Below are 17,960 nucleotides of genomic sequence, written 5' to 3' on the forward strand. Positions count from 1 at the left end.
GTGTTGTTTTGGTTATTTCCCTTTTTTTTCAAAATACAAACAGCAAACCTTCATTTTTCTGAAGAAATATATATTTGTGTGTGAATGTTTGAGATTTGACAGTAAATTGTATAAACAGTGGTATTTGAAAACTGTTATCAGAGTGTGGTTTTACCAACTTACTTTTTTCAGTCTGAATATTGGAGTGCTTACAGAATAACTTCAGTTAAATTCACATATTTTAACCATTTTAGATACACATTCTGCATTGGTTTGTAGGGGTGTGAACCTACACGGGTCTCACGGTTAGGTTTGGTTACGATTTTCATGCCATCGATTCGGTTCAATTCAATATCTCGGTGCATTGACGATGCTTTCCATAAACAATTGGATATTTTACTTAGCAACACAATAATTCTTGCATCAGAATGTATGATTTTTAATTATATTTATGTATTATTTGTAATACAGTTTTGTTTTTTAATACAAGCAGTGAAATATACCTTTAATTTGACCTGATCAAATAAAACACACTTTTTGAACGTATCAAACAAAACTAAAGTACATGCAGAGAACAACATGAGCATTTATAGCAAATAAACAAATGCAAATATTATCCCTCTTGCTTTTTGATCATTGTTGAGCGAGTTCTGAAATGCCTATGATTGATCACGCACTCAACACAAAAGGCTGCGATTGGCATCAACGGTCAGTGGCTCTGGTGCTGTTCAGCAAACAGTGACATGGACACTGATGTTAAACTGAGTTTACAGATTTCATTTTTTCCTAGTTGGGTTCTGATGTACTTCCCTGTCCAGCAAACTCACAAGCAGTGAATTGTGCACAGTTGTCTGCTTTTAAGTAGTTAGGGTGTTTTAATTACTTGCGGTCTCCTCCCTCACCATTATAAGCTACCGCCATTTAACGCATATGTGATAAACAATGTCAGTACATAATAAACTATTATGATTATTACTGAACCGATACCGAATTGATCGCATCTGCATTGCGGTGCATTGAAGAAACAATTCATTTTGACACCCCTAACGGTTTGTGTGAAATGTGGGACAGTAGATGGACGCAGTACCTGCAAATGAGTGTGAGTGTCCCACCAACATGCTGAAGGTGTGTGTCTCCATCAGGAAGCAGTTGTGGATCAGGCAGACGAGATCCCTCTACCAACCCTACAGAAAACAAATAATAGAACACACATTAAATCAAAGGCTCACTAAAAACACAATCCAAATCCACAATCTGATCAAATTTACATTCCTGAGATTTGGCTTGTTTAAAATGAAAGATCTTCACTGCCTCACGATATAAAGTGGGTTTAAATGTAAACTCCATTGTTCTGCACAATGTCTTTAAAATATATAAATTTTACCACAGTATTTTCAAATGGACCTGCTGCTCCTGACCGTGCTTGTGTTTAAACAACCTTTCATCTTGTGTTTTCGCTTGAACAACTAAATTAATGCTTAATTACTAAATGCATTTAAATTACATTACTGACGTTGTAAAAGGACCATATGAAATTGAAAATAGTCATATCAACCTTGAAAAACAATTGCCGCACATATAGTCCGCCTCATTACTCTCAAGAGAACACATGCATAGTCTTAAACTATGGTTAAGCAGACCAAAAAATGAACACTCGATTACAAGAGGCAACATTTTAAGAGCATTCCAGCGTGATTTGGACACTCTGATTCAGAAAGTTATGCAATGGCCTTTCCGCTCCCATGTGGAGCTCCAGAATCCAAATCAGAGCAGTCTAGTCTGTGCTGGACAGGTTTTTATCTGGCAGATATGTGGGAACAGCAGGTTTCAGCATGTGTATACAATTCTAGGCAAGCGAAGGGAGGCCAGAGGTACAGCTGTGCCCCCCACAGAGCGGTCACCTCTGTCAGCATGTGTGTGAGAGAACAAGGCAGACCCAGATGAATCAGATGTCCTTAAACACATCCTTCACATCACTCAGTCTTCTCTTTCTGTCCCTTGCACAATGCCACCTTTTTTATTCTCATATAAAGAGATTCATTTCATTCACGTCTCATGAGATTTATACTGTGTGCTATTATTACAGTGAAGGTTCACTGCTGGTCTGGAGCCAGGTAAAGCTGATGATAGGAGCTATGAGTACACTCGGGACAGGAAATAGTAACATTCCCTCTGCTGCTCAGGATGGGTGATATTCGTCTCATAAGTGATTTCCGCCTTTTGAACCTACTCCCTGACTGCTTTGTGTTGTAACAGGTTATTTGTGTTGCCAGCCAAAAAATGGGTTTATTTTGATTCAAAAGCAGAGTCTTCTGGGAAAACTTCCTGGTAAAAATGACCAGTTTAGGATTTTTGAACTAGGCTGTGGTGTACTGTCAAACAAATGGACCAACACAGAAATGCTGATTGCAAGATCCGCAGGGCAACACTGTGGCACAGAGGCTGTTGCCTCACAGCAAGAAGATCACTTATTTGAGTCCCGACTGGGCCAGTTGGCATTTCTGAGAGGAGTTTGCATGTTCTCCCCATGTTAGCGTGGGTTCCCTCTGGGTGCTCCCGTTCCACCCACAGTCCAAAGACATGCGCTATAAGTGAATTGAACAAACTAAATTGGCCGTAGTGTGTGTGTGTGTGTGTGTGTGTGTGTGTGTGTGTGTGTGTGTGTGAATGAGTGTGAATGAGTGTGTATGGGTGTTGTCCAGTGCTGGGGTTTCCATTGGGGGGTTTCTTCGAAAAACGAAAATAAAAGAGTAGTTCTAGCTAGGCTACTTATAGTGAGTTGGGATTAATCTGATTGGCTAACTAATGAATGTAGATGAGTGGCCAGCATCAATCATATCACATGCTTCTCTCGAAATTAGTTTGTGAAACTTCACTTGAAACCTTCAGATCTTAAAGTGTCTGTTATTCCTGCAGCAACATTTTTTTGTCATTCTTAGGCAGAATAAGAAACTTGCATCACCTGAATAGCAGTTCTTTCAATTTTTATACCAAAGTTTTGTTTTTAGAAATGGCTTAAATACACAGCTGCATTCACAAAATGAACTTGCCACACCACAAATGCCACTTAATATGAACTTCCTCTCAGTGTGCTAGAGCATCATTGTTGTTTCACAGTCCAAGGTTAGTTAAGGGGAGCGGATGTAGCCAGAGCTATTCACGCGAAGCACACATTTCTATCAGCTTGATATTATCCCTCTGTCCAGAGGAGACATAACTAGACATAACCACAGCTGTCCTAGTCCAAAAACATATCCTAGTCGAAAAATAAATAAATACACTCCCCTGTGGTGAGCACTGGAAATCTATTCTGTAGATATTTAGACATCTTAGAATTGTAGAACAAACACACATTTAAGATGTCTTTGTGTCATGATTGATGAAAAACATCACCATCACAGCAGTCACAGACCAAACTAACTTTCTGCAGGTCCACCTCCTGTCTCAGACACAGAGTTCATCATGAAATGCTTATTTCCTAAAAGTCATATGTTGTACAAATTGCTCACATGAGTCATCATCACTCATTCTCGTTAAGATGTTTTTAGAAATACAGTAAATCTTAATCCGTTACATCAGTATTACAAGAAGATGCCGCTCCCACTGTACAGTTGCTGAATGAATCAGTGGGTCAAACTGAGACGGCTGCTTTTAATTCTCTGAAATGTGTCCCACACAGAATCACAGTTTTCATGAGAGTTATTAATTCCTGATGACATTCACATATTCTTCTTGTCCCTCAAAGGCTCATTTACAGATGTATGTTTGCATTCAAACATCAGCGGTGAATCAGATCCTATAAAACCCAAGAACTATCGCTGTCTTCACAGCTGCCCCGTTCAGCAGGGGCCCCCAGCAGCCCACTTAAGAAGAACACTTTCTCATAAAAACCTCTTGTCTCTGTCCCTGTACACCCACATATTCCCACAGCACATATACCCCCACCTGCCCCTGATGTCTGCCCAGTGCTGACCTCAGCACGGTATTTCGCCCCCCTCTCCAACAGCTGTGTACTGCATTCCTCCAGCACAGATTGAAAAATGCCAAAAATGAGGCTTGTTGTGGTGCTTTAAGGGGCCTGGGACCTGGTTTCTATTATAGCCTATTAAAAACAATAGACAACCATGGAAGCATGGAAAAAACACAGTGCCGATGCTACGTGGGTTGCCATATTCAGCCTACGTGTCTCTGGGAACAGATAAAATATAAGTCACTGTCACAAATGTTTCTTCTGGCCTTCCAAAATTATGTGATCAGTCAACCATGGATGTTTGTATTTTAGTGGGAATCTACTACAAAAAAAACGTTGTGTGGTTTTCCAAGGAAATCTGACTTCTGGAGCTCTATAAATAATCAGTATTGTCTTGTGAAACTTTAAGACCAATAACGCGTCATTGGTCCCTGCTGGATGTTAAAAAGCTGGAACTTATGAAGTTAGATTATGCATGGGTTTGATTTTTTTAACAGATGTAATTCAATTTACTTGTGTACTGTCTTTTGAAGAGAGGAAATCCTGTCGCTGCCCTGTAAGCGTTGGTCATAATATGCGGAATTCCCTACTCTGTGGCTGGTACAAGACTGGTTGTGCTTCCCGTCCACCCATGTGATGTACAGTGCCGGTAAAGCGGTCTCTGAGGACAGGGCAGGGGGAATCTTTTTTTGGGCTTACACAACAATAGAAGTTCATTTATCATTTAGCCTTGCTGAAAAATCTATTGAGATTTCAATAGTTTCCAAGCAGCGAAGGCCTCTCAATAAATAACAATAACGTCAAACAATATAGGCGCAGGACCACAACGTCAGGCAACTTTTGCACGCGACTAATCATGCATTAATTTATTTCCTGTCTTTTTTGGAAGGAGACAAAGTACCCATCTGGGACTTGTATAACTCTGAAAATACAGGAACTTGTCAAGACAGAAATATGAGTATGTCTACATAAGCTGATATGCAATACTGTGAGATTTGACAAAAAATTTTTTTTAAAAAGAGATAATATGACGACATAAACAATTTTATCTATTTGTTGGTTGCATAAATTGTGTAATACTTACCGGCCACTTTATTAGGTTCAACTGCTCATTAACACACAATTCTAATCAGCCAATCACATTGCAGCAAATAAATGCATTTAGGCATGTAGACATGGTCAAGATGATCTGCTGCAGTTCAAACCGAGCATCAGAATGGAGAGGAAATGTGATTTAAGTGACTTTGAACATGGCATGGATGTTGGCGCCATACGAGCTCATCTGAGTATTTCAGAAACTGCTGATCTACTGGGATATTCACAAACAACCATCTCTGAGTGTACAGAGAATGGTCCGAAAAAGAGAAAATATACAGTGAGCGGCAGTTCTGTGGGTGCAAATGCCTTGTTGATTCCAGAGGTCAGAGGAGAATGGCCAGACTGGTTTGAGCTGATAGAAAGGCAACCGTAACTCAAATAACCACTCATTACAACCAAGGTATGCAGAAGAGCATCTCTGAACACACAACACGTCCAACCTTGAGGCTATAGCAGCCGAAGACCACATTGGGTGCCACTCCTGTCAGCAGAACAGGAAACTGAAACTACAATTTACACAGACTCACCAAAATTGGACAAACGTTGCCTGCTCTGATGAGTCTCAATTTCTGCTGCAACATTCGGATGGTAGGGAATTTGCCATCAACAACATGAAAACATGGATCCATCCTGCCTTGTATCAATGGTTCAGGCTGCTGGTGGTGTAATGATGTTGGGGATATTTTCTTGACACACTTTGGGCCCATTAGTACCAATTGAGCATTGGGTCAACGCCACCGCCTATCTGAGTTTTGTTGCTGACCATCTCCATCCCTTTATGATCCCAGTGTACCCATCTTCTGATGGCAACTTCCAGCAGGATAATGCACCATGTCATAATGCGTGAATCATCTCAAATTGGTTTCTTGAATATGACAATGAGTTCACTGTACTCAAATGGCCTCCACAGTCACCAGAACTCAATCCAATAGAGCACCTTTGGGATGTGGTGGAATAGGAGATTCACATCATGGGTGTGCAGTCAACAACTATGGACCAAAATCTCTGAGGAATATTTTCAGTATCTTGTTGAATCTATGCCATGAAGGATTAAGGCAATTCTAAAGGCAAAAGGGGGTTTAAGCCGGTACTAGTAAGGTGTACCTAATAAAGTGGCCAGTGAGTGTATGTCTGATAATGTATAGTTAGCTGGTCATTATTGCCATAATAAACCCTGACAGGACAAATAGGTCTTGTACTGTTTATTTTAAACTAATGAATACCTGTCTGCAACACAATTTGTGTCTATTTACAATGTAAAAAGTGTCTATTTACAATGTGGCTTATTTTAATAACATAACAATTAATTGGAGTTTACCTTTATTATTATTATTATTATTATTATTATTATTATTATTATTATTAATATTATCATTATTATCATTATTATTATCATCATTATTATTATTATTATTATTCATCATCATCATTATTATTATTATTATTGTTATTATCATCATTCTTATTATTATTATTATTATTATTATCATTATTATTATCATTATTATTATCATCATCATCATCATCATCATCATCATCATCATTATTATTATCATTATTATTATTATTATTATCATTATTATTATTATGACGACATGTAGGAAAATAAAAATTGAGCATAAAATTACACAAATGACCAAACTACATTAAGGATTTTCACAGCTTGTTGTAATAAAATACTATAATATACCTGCTTACAAATATACAAAAAATTAATGCGGAAAGGTTATTCTGCTTCTTATTATACTTTTATCTAATATTGTTATTGTCACAAAAATGTGTCACAGAATGTTTAAGGAGCTGACTGCAGACTTAATACTTCTCAAAACCAAGACCACCCGCCAAAACAGTTGCTACTACACCTCCAACGGTGCTGCCTGCCTTCTTATTCATTGAAGTGTTCTCTTGTTGCAAGTCCCTATGCTCCATCTCTTGCTCCCTGCCAAGCCGCAAGGTTAAGACAACAGAATGGAGAATGCAGATTTTATTAGTTCCTGTATTGGTCTTCAGATGGACAAATTCAGAGCCAAATGCACAATTATAATACATATACACAATCTGCAAATATAAATAGAATAAGATGCCAAATTAAACGGACAACATCTGGCAATTTTGGTCACATATTAAAACAATGGGATATGACCCGGGAAACAGTCTCAATAAGTGGATTTGAATCACATAAGCTACCACAATATGTTTGAGAGATCAGGGGATTGTGCTGCATTTCATGCTGGAGATTCTCCTTGAAATTGCAATATAACGCAACATGAGCAGCCATCATGCCTACAGAGGAATCAGTTGTCTGTCAAAGAGAAAAGACAATTTGAAGGAAATCCAGTTACCAATAAATAAAATACGTTACAAAAATGACTCCAAAGCTCCTAGACTGACATTTAATGGATGCCTTACATAATTTTGCCAAGTCTGAGAGATCAAAAACATTTCAACATAACCAGCACATTTGTGTTGCAAGTAAAAAGCAAGAAAGAATGTATATAATGCACAGGCTATACTTGAGATAAGTGGATGAGCTTGAATTGCATCTGGCTGACCCCAACCTACAGCATTCATTCCAATGTGCACTGCTGATGAACGGATGTTCGCAAGGAACTCTGAGCTTGGAAAATAAAATGCAATCTAAAAGAAACACTTCACATTTACACAGATGCTTCTCTGTTTGGTAAATTGAAACAATTACTTTGCCATCCAGTTCAGAGTATTTACACTGCCTATATAAGCACATAGCACAATGAAAGCAAAGTTTTGATGCTGAAGATTTAACTGTAAGTAGTGCAGAAAACTACTTTAACTTGCAATTACTAACATATTTGTGACCACAATAAATTGTGATATGCTTTCAGTCATTCATTTTCCATCAACTTAGTCCCTTATTTATCAGGGTCGCCACAGTGCAATGAACCACCAACTATTTCGGCATACGTTTTACGCAGCAGATGCCCTTTCAGCTGCAACCCAGTACTGGGAAACACCCATACACTCTCACATTCACACACACAATCATACACTAAGGCCAATTTAGTTTATCCAATTCACCTATACCGTATGTCTTTGGACTAGAACCAACAACCTTCTTCCTGTGAGGCAACAGTGCTAACCACTAAGAAATTGTGCCAGCCATGCTTTCATTCAGCAACATAAAATACCCTATAATACATTGTCTATCACAATTGATTCATGTGCTGCAAGCATTACAAACCTTAACTTTAGGTAGTGCTCCATGTAGATTAACAATCATTAAAATATGCTTCCGTTTCACCGGGGGAAATGATTTAATAAAGTTTGGGTTTGTTCTTATTTACTGATCACAATTTTACAATCTCTTCTATGAGGCATCACTTTATTTTTGAATAATTCTGTTAAGCAGTCTGAATGCATTCAGTGAGCCTGCACTGTAGTTATGCTTTGCTTACGTTCCAGCAATCAAGTCCTCTTTTACCCTTGTGTTGTGAAGTTAAAAGTACAAGCACAAGTGGGTGCTCTGAAAAATAATGTAGTGCAGAGGGTTTTCAGATGTGTAAAATTCCTGGAGTAATTTCACCTTTAAATAGCCAAGAAAAATTTGAAAACAGAGCCCCTGGCTATATCCGGATTGATTCAAGATGTTTTATATCTCTCTACACAGTAGCATTATGGAAAATGTCTCTCACTTAAAGCAGACTTTAATCCTTTCATTCCCATCTACAAGATCTCCAACAGCCAAGATGTGTTTCACTTCTGTAAATGTGTACAGTTATTAGAAAATGCTGAATTTGACTTGTGGATGTGACTCATATAGCATATGCAAAAGTTCAATCTGATGAACTGGAAAGTTCAATCATCACGAGACACACAGTATCGAATATAATGTATCAATATAGAGATAATAAAACTATAATCACAAGGGTAATTTCGCAGTTTATCAAAAATTGTAATACAAATATCTTAAATGTAAAACTTACAATGCACCATCATAATAAGGCTTCTGGCAATATACAGTGATGTAAAGTAACAAATTACAAATACTCAGATTACTGTAATTGAGTAGTTTTTGTCAGAAATTGTAATTTACTAAGTGGTTTTAAAAATGTGTACTTTTACTCTGCCTTGAGTACATTTTTAAAGCAGTATTGGTACATTTACTCCACTACTTTACTTCAACCTGTAGTCCTTACTTTATTTTTTTTCTTGTCTATGGGGATTAGAAAAATCAGTCCTGTGATTCCAGTCCAATCAAATCGCACATAGAAAGTAAATCGCATCATAATGAACTACCTCAAGACATGGGTGCTTTATAATTGCAGCAAACAGTTTGGCAGCATTAAAAATGTCCAAGAAGATGTCCAAAATCTTTACACGCATTGACCCAGAGACTTTTTAGATGCATGTGACTGATTAGAAGATCACAAATGTTTACTGTATGATGACCGACATGGCCTTAAACACCCAGCAGGTACCCTGTTGCATTTTTGTTTGGAAATGACAATTGGGTTGACGTCAGAACCCAATGTCCAAACTAAAATCAACCAAATATCAATCTAATGATGTTACGGCTTGATGTTGTGTGGACGTTACCACTATGACGTCTATCAGATGTTGGATTTTATTTGCCATTCCCGATAAATAAATGTCAGTATTTCATGTCAGTATGACGTTGGTTTAAGATATTGGCCCGAAGTTGGATTTTTCTCACTTTCTAACACAACCTAAAATCAACCAAATATCAGCGTCATTTGACATTGTAATTGGACATCAAAATAACGATGTACTTAGACGCTGGCAAGACAATGAATTTTGGTTACCTGACATTATGACCTAAATCTAACCTAATATTAATGTCTTATGATGTTGTGTGCCTGCTGCGCAAGAATGTTACGTTTACACACATCCACAAATAGCATGTAAATGCATCAGCTTTTTACAGTGTAATACTCACTCCTCTTGAGTACTTTTAAAAAGGGATACTTTTTACTCATACTTTGAGTAATTTTTACAAAATATACTTTTACTCTACTTGCAATACATGTTTAGGCAAGTAATGGTGCTTTTACTTAAGTATGATTTTTCAGTACTCTTTCTACCCCTGGCGATATCACATTTTCTTGGTGTGATTAACTGATGAAGATTTTATTGCATACAATTATTGTATAAAACTTTGACCAATACTGCAAGCTGCAAATATTTTTACTTTTACATGTATAATAACATACTTAGTTTATTACTTTATTGTATATTCATGTTGAGAGTAAACAAACATTTCAACCAAACTGAATTGCTAGGATTATACAATAAAGTCACATTAGGAAATGTTAGTTACTAACATGGATTAAAATGAACAGTAAGAAAAGGCCAAAAATTTTTAGCTACTATGATGATATTGGCAAAAAAAATACAACTGAATTTATCAGTGATTAACCCCATTTAATAACATGACTTGTGATGTAATGACTTAAAAAAAAATACTACTTGTAATCAGATTACAACTACGATTTTAAGGCATTAACATCAACTAAGATTAATAAAAGCTTTTATAGCTTTCATTGTGAGTTAATTTGTCTACTATTTGAGCTCTATACTATATAAACAGTCACAGAATAGGCCAGAATAATGTGAAAAACTGTTAAGCTAACCAATTACATATCCAAGCATTTGGCGCTGTTATGAACAGGGGCGGATTTAGTGATTTGGAGGCCATAAGCAATTCCACCTATGGGCCAAACAGTCCTAATATGCACCCTTTGTATGTATGCATGTATGTGTCTGTCTGTCTGTCTGTCTGTCTGTCTATCTATCTTCATTCATTCATTTTCTTTTCTTTTCTTTATTCCAGCCAACAATCTCTGGGAAACATCCACACACACACTCCTTCACACTCATACACTCCGGACAATTTAGCCTACCCAATTCACCTGTACCACATGTCTTTGGACTGTGGGGGAAACCGGAGCACTCGGAGGAAACTCACGCGAACGCAGGGAAAACATGCAAACTCCACACAGAAATGCCTTTTATCCTAATATAATCCCTCCATTTTAAATGAATTGATTCTTATAATGACTAAAACTAAAAATAATAAGTTTCATTAAGTTGATTTCATTAAGTTTAAATAATAAATAATTATTCATAGTATTTAAAAGTTCTCACAATGTCATTATTGTGCACGTTCAGTATCAATATATACTGAATTGAGTATCGGTATATGTCTACACTTTTTAACGTGACATAAAACCCTATTTTTGACTAATGGATTTACCATACATACCTGACATATAAAATATAATGGCATACTCTTCCGCCCATCCATTGTGTCAAGATAGGGCGACTGACACAGATTTGGAGTAGAGGAGCAAGCAAGGAGTCTGGGGAAGGAATCTTTTCTCAGGTAGCGTGTCACATTTCCGTGACCTCTACTGCCAGAACAATTCCAGGGTGCCTCCTGCCTCTCCATCCGCTTCCTTCATGTGTCTTTCCCACGCTCAGCGCAAAGACAACGAAGGAAATCTACTTGGAAACCTTGTAGACAAAGCCTAAAGACCCAAAAAGTCATAGGGGGAGCAGTATTTCCTCTGTTTGGACCAGAGTAAGAGCTCCTGTTTGTTTGGACAGCAAGAGGAAGACCTGTATCTCTAGTGCACAAGTGCTGTCACAATGAACAATGGCATCCACCTTTTACAATCCAACTTGTTTATAAGGAGATGCAGCCAGAAAACCAATCAGCCAAGAGTCAACAATATACGTTCTACTGTAAACACATATTCTCTTTTAAAACTTGAGAACAACACCGGAACTGGGGATGAGTCCAAACTGCTCCTTTACAATAAAATATTATGCATGTTAGCAAAACAGACCTTTAAACACAATACATGTTCATTCCTGGAATAACTAGTGCCAGAGGATGGATGAACGCTCCGACCTACTGTTCTTCTCTGACTATGCAGACGGTTTAATAAAACTGACCATATGTTTGGACCCATAACCAAACGTCAGTAAAATAATTTAAGCCCCAGGAGGGAAAAACAACTTTTGTGTGCTACTTGAGTGGTTTATTTACTGTCAGAGGGGAGAACACTCACTCTTAAATATTAAAAGTTTCAAATGAGGAAGAATCAATCCAAGTTCCCCAAATAACCTTTCAGAGAACAACGTTTAGCTTTAAATTCAATGATTCAAAGAAAATTTCACACCATAAAGAAACTTTTGTGAAATCAAAGGTTCTATTGATGTAACAGGTTCTGTAACCAGCAATGCCAATAAAAGGCAATATTATTAAAAGCAGTAATAACACAAAGACTCACAACACACTTAAAAATTTGGAACCCAATAAAGATTTTACAACCTTACACATTTGATCCCAAATTGCAGCACCAAAAAGCTTTGCATGGGTACTTCAACAATAACACGATACCAACATCATAAAGACTACAGATATTTATTTATTTTTTTCGATCAAATTAAGTGCTTTACGACTATTACAACCATGTATAGCTTAATCCGTCATATTGTAATATATTTTAACATTACAACAAATGTATGTATTAATCCAACGTGATCAAATAAGTGGTAGGATCTTACTATAGCAGTAAACAAATTGTCATCATCCTTACTTGTTTATATGCCTTTACAATGCACATCAGCTAATGTGGAGGACTGAACTTCAGTCCGCATCTGTACAACAACCCCAAGAAAATGAGTGCAGCTTCACTCAAAGCGCGTAATAATTACAAAAAGCGCACACTTACCATTTGCAATACAACTAAAAAGCAGATGAAGTGTGAAGAAGCCTTTGACTGAGGTTTTAAAAGGAGTCATTTCGTCTGTTTAAATAACGTCCCGAATAATACTCCGTCTGTCACTTCGCGTTTGGATGCGGCTGCAGTAGTCCAGAACTTAATTTCTCTTGATGTATGATTATATGCTTCGAGTTCCTGATGATATGATATAGATGGTTCTTTCGGTGATGTGTCAATAGTTAAACACCTCTTAGTGACTGTAAAGTGTCGCGCAGGACTGCGCCTGCCCCGGTACTAAGACAAATGGACACACTCCACTGACTCCACTACTCCCGAGGGCAGGTGCGACCGCTGTCCGTCCTTCCTAAAAGTGAATGAATGAAATTTCCAAAATTACACTCTGTAGTGAAGGTGTAACTGCCATTTATCTATCTTCACACCATCCTAGTATGCCTCTGACTTTTCTACTGGGCTTTTCCCTCTCGAAGGCTTTTTATGAGTGAAGCTAGGACGGAAGGACGCAACGTCACCATAGTAACCTTGCAGCGATACTCGTAGTAGCTACGTGTACTGATTTAACTCAATCGACAGGCTCTCTATTTATTCAGGCTAAATGACTTTCATAGAGTTATTAGGAACATATCAACACCAAGACCAATATAAACAAGACATACATCATAACATTTTTTTCACATCAAAGAAAAGAAAAAAAAAAAACATGAAATATGCACTACATAAAAGTAGACTGAAAATAATACAGAATTCCAGTCACGCTTTATAATAAGGTATTATTTACTGTATTTACTCAACAAAACCTGTACGGCACTTATTAATCAGTTCAACATTTACTAATGCAGAACACACAAACTTATCCTTGCTAACATCACTTAATGCAGAGTTAACATGAATTAAGAATGAACAATGTATTTTCATTAACTAACATAAACAAACACTGTAATAAATGCATTATTCATTGTTTGTTTGTGTTGGTGAATGCATTAACTAATACAACCTTATTGTAAAGTGTTACCAGAATTCCTATTTAAAAATAATCTATAATATTGATCAATTTATTTAAAATGAGAATTCAACTTTTGCTACTGGAAAATTTGATTAAAAAAGGGATAATACATATCATACAGCACGTACATAATGGGTTTATTTTTTTAAAGTTACATAACTCATTCCAATTTTATTTTAAATTACTGCACACACACACTACAGTACTATCATCTCTTCTAGATCACATGAAATATATATTTAATATATTTATTAAAGGCGGTTCATTCCGCTGTAGCGACCCCTGATAAATAAAGGAGTAAGCTGAAGGAAAATTAATAAATTAATATTTATTGAGATATTTAAGATATTCTTTTATCTTGTTTATTATACACTTAATATCTGGACAACATCACTTAAACTAGAATCACTTAAGCCTTTAGCAAAAATCAGATTTAGTGTTAGCAAATATTGATTTGGTTAACTGAAAATTTATATGAAATATTTCTTAGTGATTTTTGGATCACAAATTTTTAAGTGAAAATACATAAAAAAAAGAGAATCAGACAGATGAAAAGGCAAATAAAAATAATAAATGAATTATATTTTTTCATTACTGTTTTATACTCAAAGAAAAAAAGATGAATTATGCACTACATAAAATATAAAGTAGACTGAAAAGTGAAAATATTCCATATAAAAAAGAATCCTATTTTAAAAAAACAATATTTTAATTATATTTTTAATAGCCTATAATAAATGATAAAAAAAATTTCATTCTGCTTTGCTATCCAGAAATAATGTATTAAAACAGTTAATACATATACGGACATCATGGTTTTGTTTTATTTTTTAAAGTTACATAACTCATTCCAAAAACTTTAAGATACTGTACATATTATCATGTATGCACACATATTGTACAGTACAATCATCTTAATCACAAAACTACTTTATATTGTATCACAAAGGCATATTTTTAATATATTTATTTAGTAAACTGTTACAACAATAACATTTTGTACTATTTAAATGTCTGATTTTATCTTGTTTATTATATACTTAATATCTGGACAATATAACTACAATCACTTTAGAATCGCACTTCTAGCAAGAATCAGATTTACTGTGTTTAGTGTTTAATTAACTTAAAATTAATATGAAATATTTCTTAGTAAATTTTTGCATCACAATTTTTTTAAATTCAGGTGCAGCGTTGCATTGTCTGATTAAATCGCAGTCAAAATACACTGGAAAAATATTTACAAGGTTTTTTTTTTTACTTCAGAAACAGGATGTGCAGCTAATTTTATATCAGAGTAAATAATCATGAGGCTTCTACCACCTTCCAGCACCCCATGGTGTGTGGATGCACCACAGACTGTTTGTCTTTTTGATGCTACAAATGTGGATATGCTCCCCGCAACGTGCGGCAATGCATTGTCCATTCATATCCTTTCATCTACAGTGCTCAGCATATATAAGTACACCCCTCACAAATCAATCTTTTAAAATCTTATTTTAATAGGAGGTTATACAATATTATATTTGTGCATATACATTAGATTAGTCTGTACTGAAGCCTAAATCTGGAGCTAATCTAACAAAATAACTTACAATAACAGCCCAAAAACTAGTACAGCCAAATTTATGTGTTATAGAAAAATATTAAATACAAATTTAAAAGAGGAAAAATCAAGAAAAGCAAAAAAAAAAAATTGTAGGTTGTTTTTTTTTTGCAATATTTAGCTTGAATTTAATTGTATTATCTTTCCATTTTTAAATATGTTTGGTGACTAAAATATTATTTTAATAAATATATCTGTTTAATCAATCTGTTTTGTTTAAGTGCACCAAAATACATTGCCTATATTCACTGAGAAATGGATAAAAATAATCATTTTCAAAATGGGGTGTACTCAATTAAGCTGCACTGTACGTATCATTTCAAATGCACATTTAATCTGTTGAACAGTAATGTAAAAGTCCTGTGTCTGAGTACAGCAATGCTTAGTTTTCCAAGGTTAATGAAACATGAGGTTTCCTTTAATATTGATTGGAGAATAATGTGATTCTAAGGGTCACTGATAACAGTTTAAGAGTATATATATTGTATATATATATATATGTTGTGGATTTAGTTATCTCAGCATACAATTAACAAGGTATAATTTACAATTTGATTTGTCATTTCAATTCAATTCAATTCAAAAATGAAATTGTATTTATCATTGTAGAGTAAAAGACATGAATGCATGGAGGGTGTCCCGTTTACAATGTCCATTCATGCTTGTCTACTAGTGATATCAGTTAAATTTATAAATCTCATTCTGCATAATTTCATATATAAAATATTATTGTTGCTGCCATTATTATCATTATTATTATATTAACCCTTTAACTGCCTGCTCTACCAAATGGTTGACCATATTTTGACTGTTTTAAATAATGGTTTACATTACACAGCACTGTTGGTTTAAAAAACGTAAAAAAAAAATCAAACATAATTCTGTTGCACTACTACACATGATCAACAACAACAAGTTAAATGAGAATCTGAAATATTTTACGGCATACTTCAAAAAATAAAGGTGTTGTTTTATATTTTACATAAAATGTTTTATTTTGATTGTGTTTTTAAATAAGTTGGTCTAACACTTCATATTTTCAGATTTTTCTGTATTAATTCTGGTACTTTTACCATAAACTGACATATCAACCATTTGATAGAGGTTGATATTTTAAAAATTATGGGATGTGTTGAAAAAAAAAATGCATTGAGTGTGTTAACTAGCGATATTAGGAGTTAAGAAATGCAATCCAAAATAATTGATACCTGTATTTTTTTTACACTGAAGTTAATAATTTTAGATTACAGATGTTTATGGTTATTTAATGTTAACATACTTTAATGCAGATTTAGATGCTGATGAAAGCCACCATGTAAAGTGTATTATGCAGTAAAATGCAACATTCAGTTTTTGAATTAGGAAGATTAAGTGATAAATTATTGTAAAATAAAAGCTTAGTAATTTTTTGTCCTTTTTCTTTTTTTTAAATGCATTTACAGGCAATAAATTTCAGGTTATGTCTTCAGATTTGGCAGCAGATGTCTGGCTGAGATATTTCTCAAATACACTATAATATTCGGCCTAGAATTGACCTTTCATACTCAAGTCTAACTGTGAGAAGAAATATTTTTAAACCTGGCACAGATGTATAAATACGCCTGTTTATTATTATTTTAATATTATTTATGTTGCAGACTTTAGGAAATCTTGTGTCCATCTCTCTGACCGCATGTCACAGGGATCATGTTTGTTTTTTTCGTTCTCCTGTGCAATCAAGCCCTCTGAACTGATCACATTTCCCTCAGACCTGTACGGTGGCTAGATAAGACTCAGGCAGAAACAATTGCTGGAAGCCGAGCATGCAGAGGAGTGGGCTTTTAAGACATCTTATTTTCGAATCTAGTGCCGTGAACACAATAAGAGACTTCACAAACCATTCTGTGTACGCAGCTTGAGCTCTTTCCTTCAGCTCAACAATGACCTCCCCTGTTAAAACAAAAAGCTCAGCGTTATCAACACATACTTTCTTTGGGGTGAATGAGGTTTTAACTAGCAGAAGGTGATGAATATTAGGTTTAAACAATGCTATTATACCATATAATGGACCAGACCTTTCAACACGGAAATTCTGAATTTCAAAAGAGCAGGCCTAGTTCTCCATTTATCTTAAAATATTATTTAAAGCGCGTGTTTCTGAGGCTTTATATTACATAGTTTTATTTTTATATTTTATTACTATTTATAATGTAGTGCATTTATAATATAGTGGATATTGTAAGCGATAATGTAACTAAATATTCAATTTAATTCAAGTTTATTTTACAAAAGGCGCACATTATTGCATTACAACAACATTATTGCATTACTTTAAGTTAAAGTTACAATCAAACATAAGTTATCATATACAGACATTGTTAACCTGCAATTTTATAGCATATATGTGATGTGCAAATAGCAAAATGATTGTATTTATTAATAACAATCATGTGAGAATAATAATATTGGCTTCTCCACGCCAATTAAGTTGTGTAAAGCTGAATGAAGTATTTTAGGGAGACATGAATAACAGTAAGTTAAAACCGTGTGTGAGACACCACCTTGCGGTCACACAGAGGT

The 17,960-nt window shown here is 35.2% G+C and overlaps 1 protein-coding gene across 1 annotated transcript in view; it reads right to left on the reverse strand.

Annotated features, from left to right (window-relative positions):
- kdrl (kinase insert domain receptor like) overlaps positions 1-13,226 on the reverse strand; it is a 64,022-nt gene extending 50,796 nt beyond the window's left edge. The window contains exons 1-2 of the mRNA XM_056471767.1: positions 12,784-13,226; positions 1,067-1,163 (exon numbers count right to left, since the gene is read on the reverse strand). Coding sequence (XP_056327742.1) covers positions 1,067-1,163; positions 12,784-12,853 — 167 coding nt within the window. The 5' untranslated portion in view covers positions 12,854-13,226. The remainder of the gene's footprint in view (positions 1-1,066; positions 1,164-12,783) is intronic.
- Between the last annotated feature and the right edge of the window lie 4,734 nt (positions 13,227-17,960).

This window comes from Danio aesculapii, chromosome 14 (genome assembly GCF_903798145.1).
Source record: "Danio aesculapii chromosome 14, fDanAes4.1, whole genome shotgun sequence".
NCBI lineage: Eukaryota > Metazoa > Chordata > Actinopteri > Cypriniformes > Danionidae > Danio > Danio aesculapii.